Raw genomic sequence first — 25,391 nt, 5'->3', positions numbered from 1 at the left:
TAACCAAACTATGGTACATACACACAATGGAGTACTATGCAACCCTAAAGAATAATGTAGAATCAGCAAAACACTGCATAATGTGAATGAAATTGGAGGACAAGTGAAATAAGTCCATCACAGAATGACAAATATTGTATTAGTCTGTTATTGTAAAAAGTCAAGGAAAGCTTTATATATAGAAGGAAATTTTCTTTGTTGGTTACCAGGGGTGGGAGGGAAAGAGAGGGGGAGGGAACACTGTTAGAAGTAGAGACAAGTATTGATTTGGTTGAAGAGAAAAGCAATATACCAAATGTGAGTAATCAACACTGTAGCATTGATGAAGAGGAAGACAGAGAGAGGTATGTGGGAGGTTCAATAGCAAAAATGAACCTTTTTGCCCATATAGTACTGCATTGTCAGTGAAGGCAAACATTGATATATGGGCAGATTGATGGGCGAATAGGCTGACCTATTACGTATGTCCATGCGGGGGGGGAGGGGGAGTGTGCCCAAGACCATGTACAAGGTTGGCAGACAATGTTTCTACAAGTGTATTGGTATATTCTGTAAGAATACTCAGGTAGGTATATAGTAGGGCTGACAAGGGGTAAGGTTGTAGTCACTTCTTGGTTACAGCCAGCTACCCAGAGGGAGCAAGTAGTTGGACCTGTAGGCTGAGGACCACAGTCGCAGGGGACATCAAGCTCAACTGGCATAACACACTACACAAAAACATTTTTCTACATCCTACTTTGGTGAGTAGCAACTGGGATCTTAAAACTTTGCAAGCGGTCATCTAGATGCAACGATGGATCTCTCCTCATCCAGAGCAAAAAAGACTGAAGAAAACCAAAGATGCATGGAAACAATTAGTCCAAGTGACTGATACACCATGCGATCCTCAGCCTATACAACTATGAGACTAGAAGAACTAGATGGTGTCCGCCTACCACTGTCAACCACTCAGAGGGAGATTTCTGTAGGAGATCCTAGATAGAATGGGAGAACAACGTGGAACAAAACTCAGAACCATTAAAAAGATAGGTAGAGCCTGATGCAACCACTAAGACTATGGCCCCTAGTTGCCCTTTAGGTCTGGAATTGAACCCACTCCTATGGCTTCCAGCCAAATAAAAGACAGGCATTTGAGCTGAACATTTACAATAGGTAGATAAACTCCTTGGAGAGAACCATCATGGAAGAACAGAAGGGCTGTTTATGCACAGAGAGACAGCTCAGGGGGCAGAAGTGTATGGAGGGAAGGACTCAGGTAAGAGGTAACTGTGGGGAGGAAGTGGGAAGGGAGCTGTTGCATTGTGGGAAATTGCAGTCAATGTCATGAGACAAAGTGTATGTGAGCTGCTGTATGGAAAGTGAATTTGATCTGTAAACTTTCAACCAAATCACAATAAAAATTAAAAAAAAAAACAGTCTATCAATCAAACACCCATTCACCATATCAAGTCTAGAGATTTTTAGGTACATTTGATTTTTTGTATATTTATATTGTAGGTTTAGGTGCACATTTTGTTTCCCCCCTTACAAAAAATTAGTATAAAATAACAAAGAGTATCTTTAGTAGAATGAAGTCATCCACAGAGTATCAGCGACAACTAGTCCTAGAATCACAGATCTAACATATTCTTTAGCCCATCACAAGAATTTTCAGATTGGGAGGATTATTCATAGAACTGATAATTCTGGACATACTTAGAACTAGTGGACATTTTCAAACATCTACCTAGTGTCAAAGACCTTTGTTTTAAGAGCAAAGTTATTCCAAGAACTCTAAACATTTGCACAGGTGGCATTTTTTTTTTTTTTTTTTCACTTGGTGATTCCCCTCTACCCCACAAATGTTAGTAAATTCCTGACTAAGGAAGTGTTCCTAGTATCCTCTTTCCCTCCTTGACTCAAGAATTCCTTGAACATTTTCCTCATTTTTGATAAATGACATAACCATTGTACTTTACAGTCAGAAAAAATATAAACAGAAATAGTTTTTTTAGAAGAATCAACTACATACCAACTAGCAGACATGTATAAATGATAAATTAACACAAGCATCTGTGACAAAGTAGTAATAGCAACAGCACAGTACAGTTAGAAAACCAAAAAGATATAGCTAGCTTACACAGCCATGAAAGTAAGTAGTCACATATTTTTGGAGTCAGAGTGTACCAAACTGTAAACAAATCCTGGTTATTTATGTCCCGATTCACATTCCCACCAAAATGTTAGAACTAATAAAGATCACACCAGGGTTTTGCTTCCTACAGATTTGAAGACTCAGCAGAAGGCTATACAGGTGAAACTGTACTCAGAAAACGACACTTGACTGGATCAAGCTCTTTTTGAAAGACAAATTTATCTTCAGATACACTTTTTTTGTTTCCCATAGAGGCTTATTAAACGTCTACCCAGCTACAGGAAGCTGCTTCCTCAGGCAGAAATGGACTTAATGATTTAATTGTTCTCTCCCTCTCTAAGGATGATGTTACTAAGCTGGCATGTTTGATGCTTCATTTCAAAATCACCTGGTATGAATTAATTATTATTTGTTACTTTTAAAGCTACTCTTAAACTTAGCCTGGGCCTTTTTTGTCTTGGCAGACAGAACATCTTGTGAACAGGAGGACATGTGACAATCATAAGATCAGCACAAATGTTATTACATTATGTAGTACCTGGAGGTTCTTTTTTAATTAAAAATCAACCTTCTAAATAGTGTTCAGAAGTCATCAGGCCTGTAAAACTTCTACTAGGCTACAAACATGTGTAATCAGCATACTTGTGTTCACCAACACCAATACACTTCACCTTGCTTATCGCCTCTTCCCTTTTTACCTACATGAGAAAATGCAATCATTGGTCTGGGAGGAAAAAAATATCCAACCTATTTCTAAAAGATGAAAAATTCCAAGGAACCCTAATTTTTCCCTTCCCTGAGTAAGGGGAGTGATAGAAAATTGTAACAGAATACATAGTTGGCAAGTCTTCTCACCTTGGTACTCCGTTTTCACTGGCTTCATTCAGGCCTAAAATTCGTGACTGTTATTTCCCTGACCATAGTATTAATGTTTTATTTTTGTAACTGGGCAACATTATGAACATTTAGTAGCCATTGCCCAAAATTCTAAAAACCAAGTTTTTCTATCCAAGACGTTAAGAACAATACTATGTAATGAGGAAGATGGACTACCCAAGTAACTACCCAAGTCTTCTACCGTCTGGGAATTTTCTCATTCGATTGCCTCTCCCCAACACCAGGCACATAACTAAGATTGCTCATACATAGGGAGCAATCTCTGGGGGTGAGGTAAAGTGAGATGAAAAATGGAGCAACTTCTCTGATTGACTCTTTGTCACCCCCATGTCACCAGATTGCTCAAATTTCTGCTCTGCTTTGGCTAGATAGACTGGTTGATTTAAGGTGAGATGGCATGCTTTTGGCCAAGTATCTTTTGCAAGACTTAAAGGCCCAGTTACTAAAGCCATGTTATAAATACAACCTGAAATCAACACTTAAAATTTTGACTACTTCCTGGAAGGGTTTTCTGATTCAACAAGAACTGTGTCATCTCAGACTCTAAAAGTCGATGTGCTCTCTTACTAATATTTGACAAACCTGCACAACACAGGGAACAACTGAAGGTCAATGGCTCAGCTTACATAAGGGGCTTTTTCCTATTTCACTCTATTACTGAGAAAAGATAAATGTACTTTTATTGGGATGTGCAGGAATACTGATAAGCTTTCACTACATTAGGAATAAACAATAACAACAAAAGAGAGCCTTCCTTGTGGATGAAAATGAACATTCTATTTTGAAATTTATTTTGGGATAGGTAAATAAAAACGAAGTTCCTGTGAGCTCTGATAGCGTAGTGCCTAAGGCACCTGACTGTTAATCAGAAGGCTGGCAAACCCACCAGGCACTCCTCAGAAGGAAGATGGGGCAATCTACTTCTGTAGTGATACTGCCTCGGAAACCCAAGGAGGGGTTGCTATGAGTCGGGTCTGACTTGATGGCACATAACAACAAAAACAACACTAACAGAAATTTGGGCAGTTCAAACCCACCTCACAGCACTGCAGAAGAAAGGACTGGTGATCTGCTTCCATAAAGATTACATTCAAGAAACCCTATGGTGCTCATTCTACTCTGTAATACATGAGTCAAGTCAGAGTCGACTTGACAACAATGATTTTGTTCCTTCCTTTTTCTTTTTTTTTTAAATATATACACATATATCCCAATCAGAGATCAATTCACTGTATATTCCATGTTGCATTCATTCAACCAATAATGCTCTCCCAAGGAATCATTCTGACATTTACAATAATTTTTCCTTAAAACTCAATGTTACTAAATATAAGCCCAGCTAGAATGGCTTCTTATGAAGGATCAACAGCTCTCAACTCAACTCACTGCCATTGAGTCAGATCCAACTCATAGCGACCCCTTCCTTGGGTTTCAGAGGCATTATCATTATGGAAGTGTATTGCTCAACCTTCTTTCCAAGGAGTGGCTGGTGGGTTTGAACCGCCAGCTTTCTGGTTAGCAGTTAAATGCCTTAGGCACTATGCCACCACCAGAGCTCCCTTATGAAGGATATGATATATAAAATGAACAATCGTGGTATGCCACATTACTCATTAAGTTTGCCTCTTGCAGTAATAGCTCTTTATACATCCTAATGAGTTTAAGTGCGTGCTTTCATTTAAATCACAGAAATGACTCTCTACAGATCAGTGTAAGTGAATTAACGCATTTTGCCATAGGCAATGCAAGCTGACCAAACTGCTAAATCAAGCTTTCCCTTCTCATCTTTTTCTTCTAGTATTTATAAGTCTTAAAAGTGTACAGAAGCTTATGACACAACTTTAAAAAAGCATACTTCAACTTTCTAAAGTAAATGTTTTCAAGGCTCACAATTTCATTGCCCTGTATCTTATGAAATTGGCAGTTATAATACATATACAAAAGATTTAACTCAAAAAAAAAAAAAAAAACTTGAAAGGGTGATGGAAATTTTTGGGAATGGTTAATGGTTGATGATTGATCAACATGATAAACACATTTAATGTCACTGAACTCACATGAAGTGTTGAAATGGCGAATGTTTTGTTACTTATATATTTATCATAATTTTAAAAAGTATTTTTTTAAAAAAATGCTTCCTAAGAAGAAGTAAAATGGTAAAGGAACCAAAATAGAGAACATACAGAAATTGTGAGGGGCAGTAAGCATAAGTAATAGAAGAATAAAAGAAATTTTAAGGAATGCATTAGTCTTTTGACACACAAATAGGACTAAAAGTGATAGGAAACATCAATAGCTAAATGAAATCTTATGGGTAGAAGTACGGAGAGTTCTTGGAAATATCTGATGCAGATGTAGGGAGATAGTGCTGCACATAGCAGGAAAATTAACAAATACTTAAATTTTGACTAGTCCAGTGATCATGAGCAAACTGCAAAATATGAGCCTGAATCCCTCACTTTCAAATGTGAATAATTACTTTGATCTCATGGGGAAACTTGAAGTCACTGAGGTATTGTGTAAACTGTAAAGTGATGTACAAATGCAAGGTGTTATTATTATTATTATTATTATTATTATGACATCATTGTTTCAGGATCTAAATTATAGGGGCAGCATACTTATTATCAACATGCTTAAATACATATCTTGTGTGCATTTAGATTTGCTTTTTATTGCATAAGTGTTTTCACCTGGAAGAAGCCTTAGAATTAACTTAGTTTAGATATTTTATGGAAGTTGAAACTAGGAGAGCAGATTCTAACCTGTTCTCTCTTCCTATTATAACTAACAACAGATAGCAAATAACAGTAATAAAATGCATTAAGTCATGCACTGAGAAAAATTCCTCAATCAACACCATTTACATGTATATGTATAATTACATTATATTTATATTCTCCCTAGAAGCAAGAATGGCCAGACTTTGTCTCTTGTACTTTGGTTATTTATCAAGAGGGACCAGTTCCTGGAGAAGGATATCATGCTTGGTAAAATAGCTGGTCAGTGAAAAAGGGGAACACCCTCAATGAGATGGACTGACAGAGGGCTGCAATGATGGGCTCAAACACAGCAACCATTGTGAGGATCACTCAGGACCAGGCAGTGTTTCCTTCTGTTGTATACAGGGTCTCTCTGAGTAGGATCTGACTCGATGTCACCTAACAACAACAACAATATTAATATTTAAATATAACATTTACATTGGAAATGATTAGAAACAGTGAAAGTTTTTGACACTTTTTAATCATTAAAAGTTACATATTATATTTTATGCAGTCATTTCTCATAATTTTTCACTTAAAAATTTTTCTTTCTCTGTGAAGTCTAATTCAAAATTGCTTTCAAAAAATCAGGAAAGACAGGAAGAAAAATTAAGGCAATGAATTATTCTCACTTATAAATATGTTCCATACATTAGGCTATTAAAGTGCCAGAAAATTACACCAGAGATAAAGAAATCAAAAAGTAACTATAAGGATAAGGTTTTAGATTCTCTGTTAAGTTCGTAGCAAAGCAAAGCCAAGAAAAGGTTCAGAAATATGTCATATATAAAAACCTACTAAAATCAATACCTTGAAAAAAGGTGGTAAAACAAGTCTGCAATAACTATCCTTTATTTTTCCGTCATTCATTTGTACTTAATCAAAAGTGGATGAAATTAGAGGTTCTTTTTTTCCTACAGAAGTATGCTAATTGTTTAACTTTCTGATATTATGTTAAAATGTAATTTAGTTAAAAAAATGTTGGACTCATTGGATATTGAAAGTTAGTAGTAGAATAAACTTCAAACAAAATAGTCATGTCCAATTTATCTCGCTAAGCACAATTTTGAGAGCTCTTGTGGCATAGTGCCTAAGGCATTTGACTGCTAACCAGAAGACTGATGGTTCAAACCCACCAGTCACTCCTCGGAAAGAAGGTTGAGCAATCTACTTCCATAAAGATACAGCCTTGGAAACCCAAAGAGGGGTCGCTATGAAACTACTCAACAGCAGTGAGTAAACACAATTTTAACCATTCACAGTGGCTTATGATATAAAATAATTAACCAGAAGAACTTGTAAATATAGAAAATTTCCATACAGCTTTTAGTTATTGCAGTGTAGTATATTACTTTGTGTGGCTTTTCTACCCATAAGTCTTTGTAAACTCCAAGGTGGGATTTGCTATGAGTAACTGAGGAGCTCCTGATTGCTGAAGGTGTCCACCTGGAGTATTTCTGTTGGGAGTGGCACAAAACAATGTTCTGGGAGGTGCCCACTCTCTCCCAGGTGCTTAGAGTTCTGATGCTATAATTGGCTAGTTTGACCACCCTGCGGGGCTCAAAAGGAGGCCTCCTGGAGGCAGAACTCTCTCTGACTGCTGACTGAGGAAGACGTGCTGCTGAAAGAGACACGCGCCCCTGAAACAGACACGTGCTGCTGGGAAAGAGACCCAAGAGACACGCATTGCTGAGTGAGACACTGAGAGACTGTGAGAGACTGCTGGCTGAGGGACAGTGGGCTGGGAGAGAGACTGACCGTTCTTCCTGAACTTGAGTTGTAGCCTGTGGTGCTTCCCTAATAAACCCCATAATCGGTGAGCTCTGTGTGGCCACTGCAGCGAATTATCGAACCCAGAAGAGAGGTGGTGGGTGCTTTGGGAGAAACAGTTGGTGAAAGGGCTGGAGGGAGGCAGCATGTCTGGCCCTAAAGTAATAGGCCTTGGGTTACTGCTGGCAATCCTGTCTTCCTCTTGTGGGATTAGAGGAGGTCAGAACAAGTGGCCTCCTCGCCGTTTTTGCAGTTATTCAGTGTTCGATATTGAGTAAACAAACTAGATTATGGTCATTAAAAAAAATCTTTTTAAAAATTTTTTTCAAAGTCCTCTTTACAATGATCAAAAACTCTCAGGGTTACCTACCTGTCCTTAAGAACCTGCAGGAATTCAATAAATAGTGGGGTTTTATTCCAAACACTGAAATAGTGAAAGATTTGAGTATGGGCAAAGAAACTAAAGTATGCACACTTTTCACACACACATGTCAAATTTGCCATATCAAAGAGACTATATGCAATGTGTTGATTTTTTCAAACCTGGAGTTAGAAAAAAAAAAAAAAAAAGCTTTAGGAGATGGCCATAATGACATCATACAAAAGGAAACACACCTGCTAAAGTAAGTGTGACATCACACCAACAGTATGAAGGTTTGCATGTCAATGGCAGTAACATCATCAGATAACACATTTCTGCTTTTAAAAACAAAATTTCTTTTAAATGCTCTTAAGACAGCAGTAAAGTCCTTACTTCTATATTCTCTTTATATACAGACAATAAGGACACAGTACACCAATGACTATATTCTATCCTTCATTTGTTAAAACTCTGTTTGTTTCCAGATGATCTCTGCAAATAAATAGGTAAATATGTGCAAGTATCAACAGCCAATCAGGAAACAGATGTCTTTTTTAATTCACAAATGGCACTGGCTCATTTAATTTGAGAGACACTTTCTGAGTTCAATGTGACTCAACAAGTACTTATTGAGTTCAGAATTATGCAGATTTTTGCTTCCTTTCTCACTTTGCTTACAGCAGCGGGAGCTAAATAAAACATGTGAAATAGTCATTTTGCCTATCCATTATTGATTTTAGGGACAAATCATGTAGTTGGGTAGAATGTTAAAACTATCAACTACAATCTAAATGCTAGCTAAACTCAAGTTCAATTCTTCACATCTGGTTGGTATCAAAACAGTACACACTGAATGGTTGCACAACTTGAAAAACATAATCAATGTTACTGAATTGTCCATGTAGAAACTGTTGAATTAGTGTATATTCCAAAAATAAATAAATAATGGGGGAAAGAAAAAGAAAAATAGCACAGATTTTTATTTTAAAATGTAAAATACCTTTCAGGCACTTTACTTTTGACATTGTGAGTTTCCTAGTCATCATACAGAGAAATAATGCAGAAAATTCTAAAACTTTAACATCTGCTATAGTAAGACAGTCATGTGTATAGAAATGACTAGAAATGCAGGGCTTAACAAGGAGCACAAGGTCTACAAGTATGTTCTCATTCTTTTCCCTTTGCCTGGAGACCGGGCAAAAATCTCCTTCTTCAAGGCCCAGCTGAATGTTCTCTTTTTGAGGAGCTGCCCCGATTGCAGAGGCAGAATTAATCTGCCCCTATTCTAGGTTCCCACTGAAATAGAAAACCATATCCATTGTAAAACATTGCATTACCATGAGTTGTTCTGATATGGCTTCCCTCCTGAGCTCTTCCAAAATGTGAACACTCTGAGGATAAGCAATTATCTTGTTCCTCTTGTATACTCAGAACCCAGCAAAAGATCTGCATGCAGTTTATTAGTGATTCTTCAACTCTGATACATCAGTCTTTTGGGAGGCTTGTTATTCAGATTGTGGGCTCTATCTCCAGTGTGTCTAACTCAGCAGGTGAAGACTGGAGTCCCTGAGTGGTACCATTAGTTAATGTACTGAGCTGCTAACTGAAAGGTTGCAGGATTGAGTCTACCTAGAGTTGCCTCAGAAGAAAGAAATAGCAATCTACTTCTAAAAACACCCAGCCATTGAAAACTCTACGGAGCACAGTTCTACTTTGGCATACAAAGGGTCACCATAAGTCGGAATCAACTCAATGGCAGTTGTTTACTAGGGGGTAGGGGGTGCAGCCCACAAATATACATTTCTATCAAGTTCCAGGTGATATGGCTGCATCCATATTTTGAAAGCCACTGTGGTAACCTTTAAAGGATCAATTAACGAAAAAAAAAAAAAAATGCAACCTTGAAAATGCTTTACTAATGAAATATAAAACTGATCTTGAATCTTGAAGAATCTTAAGAAATGATTATGAAATGGGGGTCTGAGAACAACAACATTTCTTCTCTGTCACAAACTACATACAACACTTAATTCACTCATCAGAATCACATAGGGAGATTTAAAAAATATGTATGCCCGGGCTTCTTCCCCCAGAAATGAGTCTCCCCAAAGCTCCTGAGGTGATTCTAAAGTACGGTCGAGGTTGAAAAGCCACTGCTTTAAAAAAAAAAAAAAAAACATGTCTCCTAGTCTTTTTGGTTGTCACTAATGTATAAACTTGCATAATCTGCTGCTGTCTTAATTAATAAATAGGAGGATTTCTTTTTGTGGATTTGCAGCAATATGCAAATGTTATGATTTTCAACATACCTACATATCAGTTTTCTTGTGATCGTAGCAGCCTAGCCCAGAAAGAAGTTAATAATCCAGAACCACATCATGGCTCAACATTGATGGTGGTAGTGAGCATGGGAATGGCAAAACAGGGACCTGGGGCTATTCTATGGCCAGTGACAATACCGCCAATGACAATATCTAAGAAAATGACAATTTGAGGCCACTCTACCCTCCTGGACTCCGTATCTGTTTTTTCTGCTTCCTCCTGGACTTCTCCATCTGAGCATTTCAAATTGAACACATCTAAAAGCTGAATTCACATTTGGTTCCTTTCCTTCCTTCCCACCAATTGAATCTGCTTCTCTTGAACTATTCCCAGTCTCTGGCACTGGATTCAGGATCTATCTAGGCTTTTAAGTGCAAAGTCTGTGTGCCATCCTGGAATCTCCAGTTTGTATATTCCTTTCACATAATCATCGATCAGTCCTACCTCCAGATAATCCTTGAGTCACTTGTTCTGCAACCTCACTTCTCCTGTTATCATCTCTCATCTATAGTAGTCACCAATCTCCCTATTTCCACTGGTGGACCCTAAAACCCAGTCCCCACATTGCTGCTACAGTCATCTTTCTAAAATGCCAAACACATCATGTCACTTCCTCACTTAAAACGCTACAGTGACTCCCTATTTCACACAGGATAAAATCCAAAGCCACAGTGAGGACAATGAAGGACTCTGTGGACTGTAGTTTCTTCACTTATCCCTACTCCTGGGACTCCAACTCTTTTCCTCGTACTCAGTTACTAGTGGCTCTTCCCACCTTGATTGTCCTGGCACTTACATAATGCCCTTCACATCCTTTTCTCTGGGGAATAGCTATCTTAAGTTTCAAATGAATAATCCTTTTTTGGAGGGGCTATAGCTGGCCCCTTCTCCAGGTAGAATTAAAGCAAAGGCTAATCTCAAAAGACTTCCTTTCTCCTGTATAGATGCTAAGACACTTTTTCACTTACTATCTTTAGTTTTCTCTTTCTCTAATTGACTATCAAGAGCTAAGTCTGATTCATCCCTGCATCTCAAAACCTGGATGGAACAGAGCAAATCTCTCACTATGGCTCAAACATGAAGAAAAATAATATAAATAAATGCCTACATTGAAACAGGTACCAATACTTGTCCTTATACTTGAAAGACAAACAATAGTCATTATCTTATTTAATTATTCACATTAAATCAGAATTACAGAGAGAAAAGGGATGCTGATCCCTGCAGTAACAATTGTACAAGGCATTCTCATTTAATGATTAACTCAAACTGAATCCACTGCCATTGAGTCAATTTTGACTCATAGAGACCTCCACTGGGTTTCCAAGGCTGGAAATCTTTACAGTAGTAGATTACCTCATCTTCTTCTTGCGGAGCAGCTGGTGCATTTGAATTGTTGACCTTCTAGTTAGAAGCCAAATGTCTTAACCACTATACTACCAGAGCTCCTTACCTAATGATTCCCTAAATTGCAATTCTAGGCTCTTGTAAATGAGAACTTCCAAGTATATTCAGAAACGGAATGTGAATTCTAGGGCTGTTTCCCTGAGAACCCACCAGAATGAGACATAATTTGTACCACAGAGGGGAATTCTATACCCCTACACTAGCTCTCATATATTACTTTCTGAAGCAAGCTGCTGAAATTTGGTAGGAATAAAATTTATTCTAAGCATATGCAATTCACAGATGCTTAGTCAACAAGACTAGGCATTTGATAGTATTCCTTAGTATCTTCAGAGATTAAAATGCAAAATACAGCATGTAGCTTCTAACTCAGTTTAGTAAACACACCCACCCCCACTACTCACTGGCACCAACCACCCCTCCCACTGCCAGCTGGCTCAGAGAGCTTTCTAGACAACTGAATTGAGTATGTCTATCTAAATTAAATGTGTAGCAAGGAAGCTTTACCTATCCTATTGACCCTGAAAAAGTGAAAATTTGAGTCAAACCAGTTATCTGACATTGTCTCAAATTCCTCAATTCCTTGCCTGAATTCAAATAAACTGGCTTGTGCCTATGGGTGACAGACAATCTTGAGATGTTGTCCAAAGAGCCAACTGCTGATATTTTCTTAGAAGAGACTATCTTTTCAGAGGAAAATGGGAGAAAGAAGGTATGGGCATAGGCTCTGATGTAAATTGGGTTGGCCTACCCGTATAACCTAAAATTTTTACTTTAAGGTTTCAGTGGTTCACCTGTACTTATTGTTGTTAGCTGCTATGGTTGCTGCTGTTGTTATGTGCCATCCAGTCAGACTCAACTCATAGTGACCCCTCCTTGGGTTTCCAAGCTGCTATGGAGTTATCTTCAAATCATGGTGGCCTTCTGTATAACAGAGAGAAATGCTGCCCTGGCCTGTGCCATTCTCATGATCACTGGTATGTTTCAGTCTATTGTAATTAATTGCAAAAGGAACTATACTTACTAAATCAAAATTGAAACACACAAACACAACTTTTGCAGCAAACAACATGGAAGTAGCCAAATCTTTTGCAGGGGTCCTAAGTGGGTCCTTCAATAGCCTGAATATCATCAACACTTTGATCCCGTCTGTGTCTTGGAGCCTGAGTCACCAGCCTGGGGCTACCTTCTCCTAAACATCCATCTTTGCCTTTATGTTAAGAGTTGGGTGGCCATTCCTGTCAACAATGCTTCAGACACTAGTTACTGGTCCTGGAGCTTAGATCAAAGAAAAAACAAAGTATTTTCTTTTTAAGCAGGGCGGAATCCTTCATCTTCACTGGCACTACCTTTGAAAACATTTCAAAACATGCCAGTGCTGTCACATGGACAAAGTCTCATTATACGGTACAAAGGATTTTGGCAATCTGCTCCTTCAAACTACAGAACGAAGTTTAGAAAAATTTTAAATTATGAAACAAAATAGATGAAGCCAGACATGAATGCTGAAAGCCCATCGGAGTGAGCTATCATCCAGTTAACATAGCCAGTGTTGGTCTGTGCTACACTGGTATTAATATGAACAGAGGGACAAATATAGGACCGAGGTTCTTCTCCAATTTCAAACACAATTGAATGATACTTCTTGTTGTTGGGTACCATTGAGTTGATTCTGAATCATAGTGACCCTATATGATGGAGCAGAACTGCCCCATAGAGTTTCCTAGGCTGAACTCTTACAGGAGCAAATCTTCAGGTCTTTTCTCTCGCAAAGCTACGGGTGGTTTCAAACTGCTTACCTTTTGGTTCATAGCTAAGCGCTTAGCCATTATGCCACCAGAGTTCCTCAACTATATTTAATTAGTGGCTTAAAGAATCACACTTGCCGAAGCAATAACACAAATCATTAAACTTCTACTGCCCTTCCCCCTTCCTTCTTCTGAATTCAGAAATACTCAGAAGCCTGGAGCTGTAAAGTGACTTATCCACATTCATTTAGAGATGGAATGAGAAGACAAGCCTTCTGCCTTCCAGGCCAAGGCGAGGCTTCCATAGATCTGATCTGCTTAGAGAAAGGAGTGGTGGTTCTTTGGGTATAATTCAAAACCCCTGGTTTTGTTTTTTTCTCTTTAATATAGTTCTGAGGCCAGAATGTCTTTAGAGGTGGTGCCAGAGCAGGCTTATTTCTACAAAGCTCACTTGGTTGAAAATTCCGGCATTCTTAGGAGCACCACCTCAGATCTTTCTAGAGAACCACCTTTACCTCTACATTTGCAAGAGCAAGGGGTTTGCTCAACAGCCCTCAAGCAATCTTCATATTCACTGTTTAATTTGGTGACTGAACTGTCTCCATAAAAAGTGGCCAGAGTGACTATTGAATAACTGTGAGCAGGAATCTGGACCACTGAACAAGTTGTTTCAAGTTTCAGACAAGGGACCCATCTTAATGAGCCCATTCCCTGTTCCTTTTCCTTCTCTTTCCAGCTTCTGATGTTAGAAATGCACACACCTGACCTAACTATCCTAAAACCAGAGCTCACACAAACCAGAGGAGTTTGGTGGTGAAGGGAGGACTCCAGAGAGAGAAAGCTTGAGTTCAAACCCTAGTTCTACTTTCTATTAGCTGTGGGAAAGTGACTTTACTCTCTGTGCCTTCTGTTTACCCATATATAGGCATTCCTTGGGTTATGAATATCTGACTTTCTCATACAACCCAACTTAAGTGCAGCACCCCATCCAGAAAGCCTACTAAATTAAACATTTAAGGTCCATACAACTGTTCATAATAATTGTTGTTGTTGTTGTTGTTTGCCGTCGAGTCGGCCCCGACTCATAGTGACCCCTCCTTGGGTTTCCGAGGCAGTATCACTACGGAAGTAGGATTGCCCAACCTTCCTTCCGAGGAGGTGGGTTTGAACCGCCAGCCTTCTGGTGAGCAGTCAAGTGCCTTAGGCACTATGCTAGGCTATACTTTTTTACTGCACATGAAACACTTATTATTACTTTATTATTTTGTTGAAGATGTGTTAGTGTATCTGGAAGTTTCCTTAAAACTTTCTATGCATAAAAAGGTGTTACATACTAAGACAAATTTCAACTACAATTAGATACCAACCGTACCTAACTGTTCCCATTTATGTACAAATTTGACTTAAAGACAGACTTAGGAAAGGAACTCATTAATAATCTAAGGACTGCCTGTATAGGAAATAATAATAATAATAATAAATCAAACTCACTGCCCTCAAGTCTATTTGACTCATAGTGACCCCTCCTTGGGTTTCTGAGGCAGTATCTCTATGGAAGTAGATTGCCCAATCTTCCTTCTGAAGAGTGGCTGGTGGGTTTGAACCGCCAGGCTTCTGTTTAGCAGTCAAATGCATTGTTGTTGTTGTTGTTGTTATGTGCTGTTGAGTCGGACCCGTAGTGACCCCTCCTTGGGTTGCCGAGGCCTATCACTATGGAAGTAGATTGCCCCATCTTCCTTCTGAGGAGTGGCTAGTGGGTTTGAACCGCCAACCTTCTGGTTAGCAGTCAAGTGCCTTAGGCACTACACTACCAGAGCTCCCATCAAATGCATTAGGCACTAAATACACAGTTTATATGCCTGATGTGAGCATTCAAAGGCACTTAAAACAATGTTTGATAGCACTTAGCTATAGGTGCTTCTTTTATTTAATAATAAGTACTAAAACCATATCTTAGAAGCAAACAAACAAAAACCCTCACTAAACTGAAAAAAACTTCTTGAACAAAACTGAGTGTATTTGATTTACATGGGGCCTTTAACACTTTTTATAATTCATCCCTTCAAATTGAGCCTTTTATGTTACTTAACAGAATGACATTTGTTTGCCTACTCACCGTTTTATTCCTGAACATTCTGTTTTAAGTGAATTTGGACAATCAGGCCAATTAAAGAGTATTAATGTTTTCCTCAGAACAAATCTCCAGGCCCTAATAGTAGTGTTCAAAGCAGTAATATCAAAGGGTTATGAATATTTCTGGAGTGAAAAAAGTGATGTGTTGGGGGCACTCTAAAGTGTTCTCCATAGAACAGATGGAGATATCATCTGCTAAAATGACCATACAGTCCACTGATGAGAGAAACAGAATCCCAGGCCCCTGTGCATCACAGGTAGGGAGAAGGGGAGGGGTTTCAAGCTCACACACAAGAGAAAAAAGCTTTCCATTGGCACTTTCACGGGTCGGGGGGGGGGGGGTCCATTGTTGCTGAAATCATTGCCCTCTCGCCTATATTTTGCAAGATTGTTAAGACTCCAGGTGTTCCAGAAGAGTTCTTTATATTGGCAGGTAATCTTTCTGGAGACTTTGTTGTTGTTGTTATGTGCCATCGAGTTGGCCCCGACTCATAGTGACCCCTCCTTGGGTTTCCGAGGCAGTATCACTATAGAAGTAGGATTGCCCAACCTTCCTTCCGAGGAGTGGCTTTACCAATCTTTTCTCTATACCAGTGGTTCCTAGACATGGCTGCCTAACAGAATCACTTAAGGATTGCGTTAAAAATCCAGATGCACAGATCTCACCCCAGACCAATTAAATCAGACTATCTGGAGATAGAAGCCAGACATCGTTTGTTGTTTTTGTTTTGTTTTTAGGTAATTCCAATGTGCAACGAAGCTTGGGAAGCACTGCTGGATGCCTTAGCCCTCTCCTAAAATATCATTCACCACCAAACCCCAACTCCCTATGCCAATGACATCAACAGCAAGTACGGACCTGACTCTTGGAACACAGGCTTCCCGATTTTGAAATTGTGCAATTAAACTTCTGAGGCATGTTTCTTGTGTCAAGTGGGTTTATGGTCGGTAGTCACGAAGCCAGACCCGGCCATGTTCAGTCTGGATATTTGGCACACAAGACCATGATATCGATCCTCTCTCTCTCTTTTAAAATTAACTTTACTGTTTTGTTTGGCCCGATGCTAAGTTGTGCAAAAAGCAAAAAGAAACACTCGAAAGAGGAAATCTGGGGTTTTGCGGGAAAGAGCTTGCTAGGAGCCCTACTTTGAAAAACCGTGGGATCCCGACCGCGGGAAGGTCAGTCTCGGCGGCGGTTTGGACCCAACGGCCCAGCAGCCGCCGGCGCAACCACTCAATCAAGCTCGGTAGCCAAGTTCTGAGAAGCGGCTGAAGAGCTGAAGATGTCCAGGTGAGGGCAAACCTTGGGAGTTTCCAGGAGTCGGCCACCTAACGAGACCCCACGGGGCGAGGCGGCGCCGGTGCCTGAAAGGGAGCTCTGGGCTAGCAGGGTGTCCCAGTGGCTGGGAGCACCTGGCCCAGCAGGAGGACGGTATGCAGGGCGAGAAGCGCGTGTTTGTGCCCAAAGGGCGGCTCCGACCCAAGCCTTCTTTTTAGATGAGGAAACTAAACTCCAATCGCCACAGGTAGGTAGTGACAAAGACCCGTTCTCTGGGCCTCCAAGGTTAAGGCTGAGCGCCAAACCCAGGATAAGAGCTTCCAGGGATCTGCAAGCCGGATCGGGATCCAAGCGGGGGTTGTGGGTAGCGGGGGAAGCCGGGTCCTGCAAGCGGGTTTCAAGTGTTTGACGTGGATGAAGGGAAGGGTGGAGGAGTGTCCGCTCGGGAAGCCGCCTGTCCCAGGAGCTCGAAGGGGTGGGATGGATTCCCGTGGGTCCTTAACTTTATCCAGCCTCTCAGCGTCCAAGGTTGGGACGCGCCCGCCCCTCGAGCTGCTCCAGCTTCCCAGTGCGTGTCCCCCCTGCCCCGCCGCGCCCCTCCGCTCACGTGCCGGAACGCCAGCCTGCAGCCATTGGCACCAGAATGGCCCAGCGCAGACCCCGCACCAAGTTTCCGCCCTCGGACCCGCTTCCAGCCCCCTACCGGGGGCACAACAGCAGGGGAGTAGAAAAGTTTCCACCGCCCTGGGGGCGCCGGAGCTCCGGCCGTGGCTCTCACTCCACGCCCGCAGATCTGCCGCCCTGTAGCGCGCTTTTCCCCCGCTCAGGCCGCCTGCAGACTCGCCCAACCCAGAAACAAAACGTCCAATTCCTCCCACGGTCCCCGCCAGAAGCGCAGCTGATCCTCAAGGAAACAGGAAAGGAGGGGCAGGAGGCCAGGGACCCGGAGCCGGTGCGCCGGCGGCGCGGGGTAGGCGGGCTGCGCGGGGTGGTAAGCGTTTCGCGGTGCTGGCGCGAGGTGCCAGCGGAACACGCCCTTACCTTTCTTTTCCTCCAGCGCCCAACTCTCCTGGAAGTGCGTAACCAGCAGCACCAGGAACGCGGTACCGACCGCCCCAGAGGGTCGCATTGCTGTGCCCAAGACGCTGTTCCTGGTTTCCCCAAATAATCCGGGACAGAGTCAGCCGTGAGTGGTGGCTGCGGCTCCTGGCCGCCCAAGCAGTAGTGGCAGCGGCGGCGAGGCGACTACTCAGGCGGACGCCGAGGTGGCCTGTCGTCCTGGTCCGGGAGAGCAGCGGGCGCCGAGGCTTGCTCCGGACTCGTTCCGGACTCTTGCGGCCCAGGCTGCGGGCGCTCACACCGTGTCGGGGGCGGAGGCTGCTGCTATCGTGAGGCGCTGAGGACTGCCCAGACTTGGAGCTCGCGCGGGCGGAGGCCAGGAGAGGTTGGGCGAGAGGAGGAGGGACCAAGAAGAGAAAGAGGAGGGATCGTGAGTACAAGAGGAGGAGAAGGAGAATGGGAGGAGTAGGGAGGAAAAACTAGCAGCGAGAAAAGAAGCGTATAGGTGTCGGGCGGCGGTGGCCCCCGCGTGGGGCGGTGAGTTGGAGCGGAGCACCATTCCCGGCACGCGCATGCTTGGGCTTCAAGGATGCCGTCCCCAATGAGTTAATTTCCGAGTGGGGGCGTTCCCTGCGCTGACCCTTAGGACCACATTCTCGCGTACAAGCATTGCTGTCTTGGTGGCCCGGCTTCAGTCAACTCAAATCTCTGCCAGAATCCGCAGTATCCCCTTCCCCTTCCTTTACCACTTTCTCTGCTTCCAACTTACAGTGGGAACTTATACCAGGTCCGGACAAACTGGCTGAGCTTAGGGCCAGGGCCGGATAATGGCACAGATGGGAAAGCCACCTCTTTATTCTGGTCCCTAACTATTTCCGCAGTACCTCTGGGATCCATGTGGGGATCTGAGACCTGTCTTGCAGCCAAGGCGCTCTCGCTGCGCCCGCGTGGCAGGGATGCCAGGCGTCTGAGACGGAGCTCTCAAGTTCCAGAGTCCTTTAGATCTCGTCAAGCACCCTTAAAACGGTCTGAAATGAAGACACCCAAGTACTGACAAAGAGGCGGGTGAATACATGAATACTAAGGGAGCCTGCAGCATATCACATGCCAGGAACCAGCCAGTGGTGCTTGAAAAGCAAATGAATGTGGTAAATTACTTCGCAGAAGTGAAGCGCCTTAGATTAAGGGTTAACAGGAGCGCTAGGGGAGATGCTCTATGAGAAGTTAGGTGCCTCACTGCCTAAAGACTGCCAAGTAAATTAAGCAGTAGAAACGCCAAGGAAAATTCACTAGGATTTGGCCAAAGTCTCTCCATCTCACTTTTCTCCTCCCCCTACAGAAAATAAGTAAGTACATAAAAATTTTTAAAAATGCCCTTTAGCTCAATTTCACAACCAGATACCCCCCTCTCCTCACAAGATTCGCTAGTAATATTCAGGTCTGGTTTTATTCTAACCTCCCTTCCTTCTTTTTCCCTTCCTTCTTTTTCCCTTCCCCCTCCCTTGTGATTAAGCAGGAATCACAAAACCTAAAGTGGAGCAGTCCCTGTGTGGCAGAAACGACTTAGGACTGGACTAAGCCACTACCATTGAGTCCATTCCCACTCATAGAGACCCCTATTGGGTTCCTAAGGCTGAAAATCTTTACGGAAGTAGATTGCCTCACTTCCTCCTGTGGAGCAGCACTGGACGACAGACCCCAAAAGCTGGTAACTGAAAGTTGGCAGTTAGAGCACACCCAGAGATGCCTGGGAAGAAAGGCCTGGCAAACTGCTTCTGAAAGGTCACAGCCTTGAAAACTCTATGCGTGATTCTGTTCTGACACTCATGGGGTGGGCATGAGTCCAAATGGACTCAATAGGCAACTGGTTTGAGATTGGACCTTTTCTGTTGCTGCACGTTTCCTTCCCATCATGCAACTCCAGGTTCTATTTCATAAGATCTTGGGCATTTCTTAGATTAAGTATGACAAAATTTCTGCATGATCAAAAAATTCTGTATATTGCATCCATGCACCTTGTATTAGCAAGTATGCTCTGAGACTCTAGTATTTCCCATATCAAATTTAAGAAGGCTGACTCGATGGCACATAACAACAACAACAACAATATCAATTTTCATAACACAGGCTGTTCATTGTCTTTACTGGCTATTACGGATTGAATTGTTCTACCCCCAAAAGATATGTTCAACTCTTAACTCCTGGTACCTGTGAACATGACCTTAATTGGAAATAAGGGTCTTTGAAGATGTTATCCATTACATGAGGTCATGTTGTTGTTGTTGTTATTTGCCGTCGAGTCGGCCTGGGCTCATAGTGACCCCTCCTTGGGTTTCCGAGGCAGTATCACTACGGAAGTAGGATTGCCCAACCTTCCTTCCGAGGAGTGGCTGGTGGGTCACAGTGGAGTAGAAAACCAAACTCACTGCCATGGAGTCAGATCTAACTCATAGTGACCCCTTCTTGGGTTTCTGAGGTGGTATCACTACAGAAGTAGATTGCCCAATCTTCCTTCCAAGGAGTGGCTGGTGGGTTTGAACTGCCAGCCTTCTGGTTAGCAGTCAAATGCCTTAGGCACAATGCCACCAGTCCTAATCCAATCTGAGTCGTTTCCTTACCCCTTACCAAAAACTACCAGAAGTTAGGATATCAGAAAGGATCTTCTCCTAGAGACTATGGAGGAAGTATGGCCTGACTGATATGTAGATTTGTACTCTTAGACTCTAAAACTGTGAGACAATAAATTTCTGCTTTTATAACGATAGCAGTGAGTTTATAGCCACCCAGTTTATGACATTTCCTTACAACAGCCCTAGGAAACAATACACTAGCTACAAATGGGAAACATGTGTGTGTTGGGAGGGGGGGCTCTGGTGGTTATTTTTCCTCTTATAAGAGGTTTCTGAGGATTTTATATAAGATTTCAATCAGAAATTATAGACTACCTATCTGGAAAAGAAGAACCATGGTGATTAAGACTCCTGAAATCATGTACTCTGTGGGAGGGGAGGAGAAACTGGGTTATTTGGCAGAGCGAGGATTTCAACTTCCATCTTAGGTGAGAGGTATTGACCACTTGTTTATCTGGCCTTTGAGGTCAAAAACAGGATTAATGAGGGATAAAACAAAAAACAGAATGGGAGATTTCAGAATAAAAGAGTGTATCTTTTATAAACTACTGAAACTATCTGACAATGGAATGAACTGGCTTGGAGTAGAATGGTTTTCTCCATTCTTAAGAAGACTTTTATCCTGGAGCAACTCTAAGAACTGAACTAGATTCTTTCCAATCCTAAAATTTCAGAAAAACTTGTACTTTTAAAACAGATGTCCATTTAAATGCATGTGCGGTTATCTTTTCTAAAGATATGGTTGAGAAAACATAACCAAACCAAAAACCAAACTCACTGCCGTCAAGTCCATTCTGACTCATAGTGACCCCCATTGGGTTTCTAAGGCAGTAAATCTTACTGCCCAGTCTTCCTTCTACAGAGTGGCTGGCAGGTTTGAATTGCCATCCTTCTGGTTAGTAGTCAAATGCATTCGGCCCTACGCCACAAGAGCTCATAAGAATCTGGTAACAAATTTGCCTTCAGGGGAAGAGAACTAAATGGGTGGTCACTAGAGGTAGAAAAGAGACTTATTTTTCAAATGTTTATCCTTTTATATGTTTGGAATTTTGTACTGTGAGGATGCATTACCAATTTCTATAAGATAATGGTCAATGACCTTGGCATGATTACCTGCTGATGTTCATGTATACTCATGTTGTTGTTGTTGTTAGTTGCCGTTGAGCCTGTTCCTATTCATGGTGACGTTATATTTAATAGAGTGAAATGTTGCCCAGTTGTACACCACCTTTACAACAATAGATAAGTTTGAGCCCATATCTCGTTGAGGGTCTTCCTCTTTTTTGCTACCCTCTACTTTATTAAGTATAATGTCATTTTCCAGGGATTGGTCTGTCATGATAACATGGCCACTTTTAAGGAGCATTCTGGATGTTCTTCCTCCAAGACAGATATGTTTGTTCTTCTGGAAGTCCATGGTATATTTAATGTTCTTTGCCAACACCATAATTCAAACTTGTCAGTTCTTTTCTGGTCTTACTTATCCATTGTTCAACTTTCTAATGCATATGAGGCAATTGAAAATACCGTGCTTAGATCATGTACCTTAATCATAAAAGTGGTATCTTTGCTTTTTTAAATTTTAAAGAGGTCTTTTGCAGCAGATTTGGCCAACTTGCAATAGAGTTGACTTCTTGACTGCTGCTTCCATGAGCATTGATTAGTGATCCAAGTAAAATGAAATTCTTGACAATTTCAATATTTTCCCCATTTACCATGATCTTGCTTATTGATTCAGTTGTGAGGATTTTTTTTTTTTTTTAAGTGCCTCAAATTGTCTTCCCTTTCAGCATGCAAGGTTGTGTCATCTGCATATCACAAGTTGTTAATGAGATTTCTTCCAGGCCTGATATTATATTCTTCTTCATATAGTCTGGCTTCTTGGATTATTTGCTCAGCATAAATAATGAATAAGTATGGGGAAAGGATACATACCTGGCACACACCTTTTCTGATTTTAAAGAACACAGTGTCCCTTTGTTCCATTTGAATGACTGCCTCTTGTTCAATGCACAGTTTCCACATGAGCACAGTTAAGTGTTCTGGAATTCCCATTCTTTGCAATATTATCCATAATTTATTATGATCCACACAGTAAAATGCCTTTGTGTATTCAATAAAACACAGCTAAATATCTTACAGGTATTCTCAACTTTCAGTCAAGATTCATCTGACATCAACAACGATATCCTTTGTTCCACATCCTCTTCTGAATCCAGCTTGAGTTTTGTCTGTTCTCTGTTGATATACTGCTGTAAGCATTTGTTAATTATTTTCAGCAAAATTTTGCTCCTGGTAGAAAGTTTTTATGCTTTTATGATTTCTTAGGCTGTTTATTTCCTCCTGTGAGTTAATTCACCTGAGTTTGACTCTCAGTGGCGATCCATTTCCTTCAGAGTATGAAAGAGGCAGGTTTCCTTTCAGGGATAAGATCCTGACTCAAAATTCCTGAGGCATTTTATCCTTTGTCATTAGTATTCTTCACTTTCCCTAGAGTTGAGAATTATGTAGTATGGAAAAAGCAACACCTTGTTTTTGAAGGCTAGTTTCTAGCATTGTTGAGATGTTGGTTAATTACTTTGTTAAGAATTTTGTAGGAAGCTTCTGGTCCCTGTGCAGTGCTTTACCCATGTCTAAGATTTTATAACCATCATTAAATACTTTTGTCCAAATTGTCACTACTTCTCTCAGGGATAATTATAGCTAGAAATACTAGCCTTAAGGTTGCAACTGGGAGACTACAGATCAAGTATTTTTGTATGGCCCATTCAGTATTTCTTTTAGTGGAATTAATGGTGACATTTAAAAATCAGGAGATTTCACATTTAAAATGTAGATTTTGTGTTTCTCTTGAAAAATGGAAAGTGCTGGCCAACTGGGTCTGCTTTCATTCATGCTGGCAGTTGGCTGGGTAGTAACTGGCTTGTTTAGAAAGGACAAGTCTGTAGTTTACACCTTCCACACCAAGCTTGATTCACTCATTTGTGTGACCTATGTGGTAATGGTCAGCATTAGAGTTTGCAGCTTTTATGAGTCTAGACACAGAGCTTCCATCTAATTAAGTAACAGTACTGCCATATGATATGTTCCTCATCTCTGTTTTTCTTTTTCTCATCTTCTTTCCTCTGTCCAACTTATTCTCATCTCATGCTTGTGTGTGCATATGTATTTTTGATAGATTTTTACCCATAGGCCAAAATATACATCATGATGTACCTCCCTTCAAATGAACATATTTAAAATATAGAATAATATAAAAACTTAAATATTTGTTGCAGTTCATGATTATTCCTTGCCATTGTTATGTTTGACATTCTCTCACAGGCACAATTTTTAAAATCAAATTTAATGTTATTTGGAAGAAAAGCAACCATGCTACAGAATAGAGGAAGCAGGGTGTATCTATCAATTTATGGTACATGCAGAATGATCATCATTTGAACTGGCTTTGGAGGGACGACCTCAATGTCCTCTAATATCTCTCCTCAGTTGATGCTCTGGTGACGATACTACCATCTATAATATGTATTATATATATATTATATATCTATGTATATAATCTGTATGTGTGTGTGTGTGTGTGTGTATACATATATATATATATATATACATAGTTTTGAAGGGAGCAGAAATTTTGTTTTGAGAACTAAGTTACTAAAAACTCCAGTTTCCCCCCACTGTTTCCACCCTTTTCCCACACATTTATCCTACCTTTCTGTGTATCCTGGGACTTGCCCCTTCCTCCTCCTCCATTAACTAGTAGCTTAATTTGTACTTTATTTTAGAATGAGGGCTGGGTGAGAACCAGAGGGAAAAATGATCCAGCTTTGATTATGTGGGTCATTTCAATCAGCATTCTTTATCTCCTATCACTAATCTGATATCTTATTTAACAAAATGATATGGGTTGATTCATAAATGAATAGATAATAGATGACACAGGAATGTGGAAGCAAAGCACTTACTGAGGACTGGGGTGGATAAATGCACTGGTTAAGTGTTTGGCTGCTAACCAAAATGTTGGCTGCTAATTGAAAGATTCGAACCCACCAGTAGCTCTATGGGAGAAGGATATGACAGTTTGCTTTTGTAAAAGTTTGCAGCCTTGGAAGCCCTTTGGGGTTGTTTTGCTCTGTCCTATAGGGTCACTATTATTTGGAATTGACTCGACGATGACAAGTTTGGTTTGTTTTTTTGGAGGAGGATAGAAAAGTATGAGATTCATGGAAGAGGAAAAACTTGAGTTTACTACAAAGGGAAAGTAGTACACCTACCCCTTACTTACTGACTATCTCATTATCTGACATTTCACATTTACAACAATAGTAAAAAATCTACTATTTTTCACATTAACAATGAACGTCTGACAGTAACAAACTCTGAGTTGCAAGGTAAGATTAATGCTGACTCTAATGGGTTTTTTGATAGTTTTTATGATGGTTAAAGTTGTGTATTACCTTGGCTGGGTCATGAGTCTCAATGGTTTGGCAATGATGTAATGATGGAACTTGGGTGTTATGTAAAGAGGTAGTTATCCTCCATTTTGTGATCTTATGTGTTCATCCTCCATTTTTTGCATAACACCGATTTTTGCATAACATCTTGGTCTTTGGAACATACTGATGTCGATAAGTAAGGAGTGAGTGTATACGGTAAGATTTGGAGATCAAGATTTCAGATAAGAGGTTAAGATAGGGGAAAAACTGAGCAAGTCCTGGATTTAGTAATCTGCATAGCATGTTTAGATGAACAAATCAATTTGGTTGCATAAGAAAGAGTATGCACAATACAGAATTATAGATTAAGTGGAAAAGTTAGGAAAGGGCAATACAATATTGGGCTTTGAAGAAAAAGTATGGCATTTTTTTTTATAACCAACCAGTAAA

The 25,391-nt window shown here is 40.8% G+C and overlaps 1 protein-coding gene across 1 annotated transcript in view; it reads right to left on the bottom strand.

Moving 5' to 3' along the window:
- Window positions 1-17,945, bottom strand: part of EGFR (epidermal growth factor receptor) — a 266,434-nt gene extending 248,489 nt beyond the window's left edge. The window contains exon 1 of the mRNA XM_007941229.2: window positions 17,858-17,945. Coding sequence (XP_007939420.2) covers window positions 17,858-17,945 — 88 coding nt within the window. The remainder of the gene's footprint in view (window positions 1-17,857) is intronic.
- Between the last annotated feature and the right edge of the window lie 7,446 nt (window positions 17,946-25,391).

Source organism: Orycteropus afer, unplaced genomic scaffold (assembly GCF_000298275.1).
Source record: "Orycteropus afer afer isolate SDZICR_OR568_19922 unplaced genomic scaffold, OryAfe1.0 scaffold00077, whole genome shotgun sequence".
Taxonomy (NCBI): Eukaryota; Metazoa; Chordata; class Mammalia; order Tubulidentata; family Orycteropodidae; genus Orycteropus; species Orycteropus afer.
The sequence above is the reverse complement of the archived record's forward strand: the minus strand, read 5'-3'. Positions and strand labels throughout refer to the sequence as shown.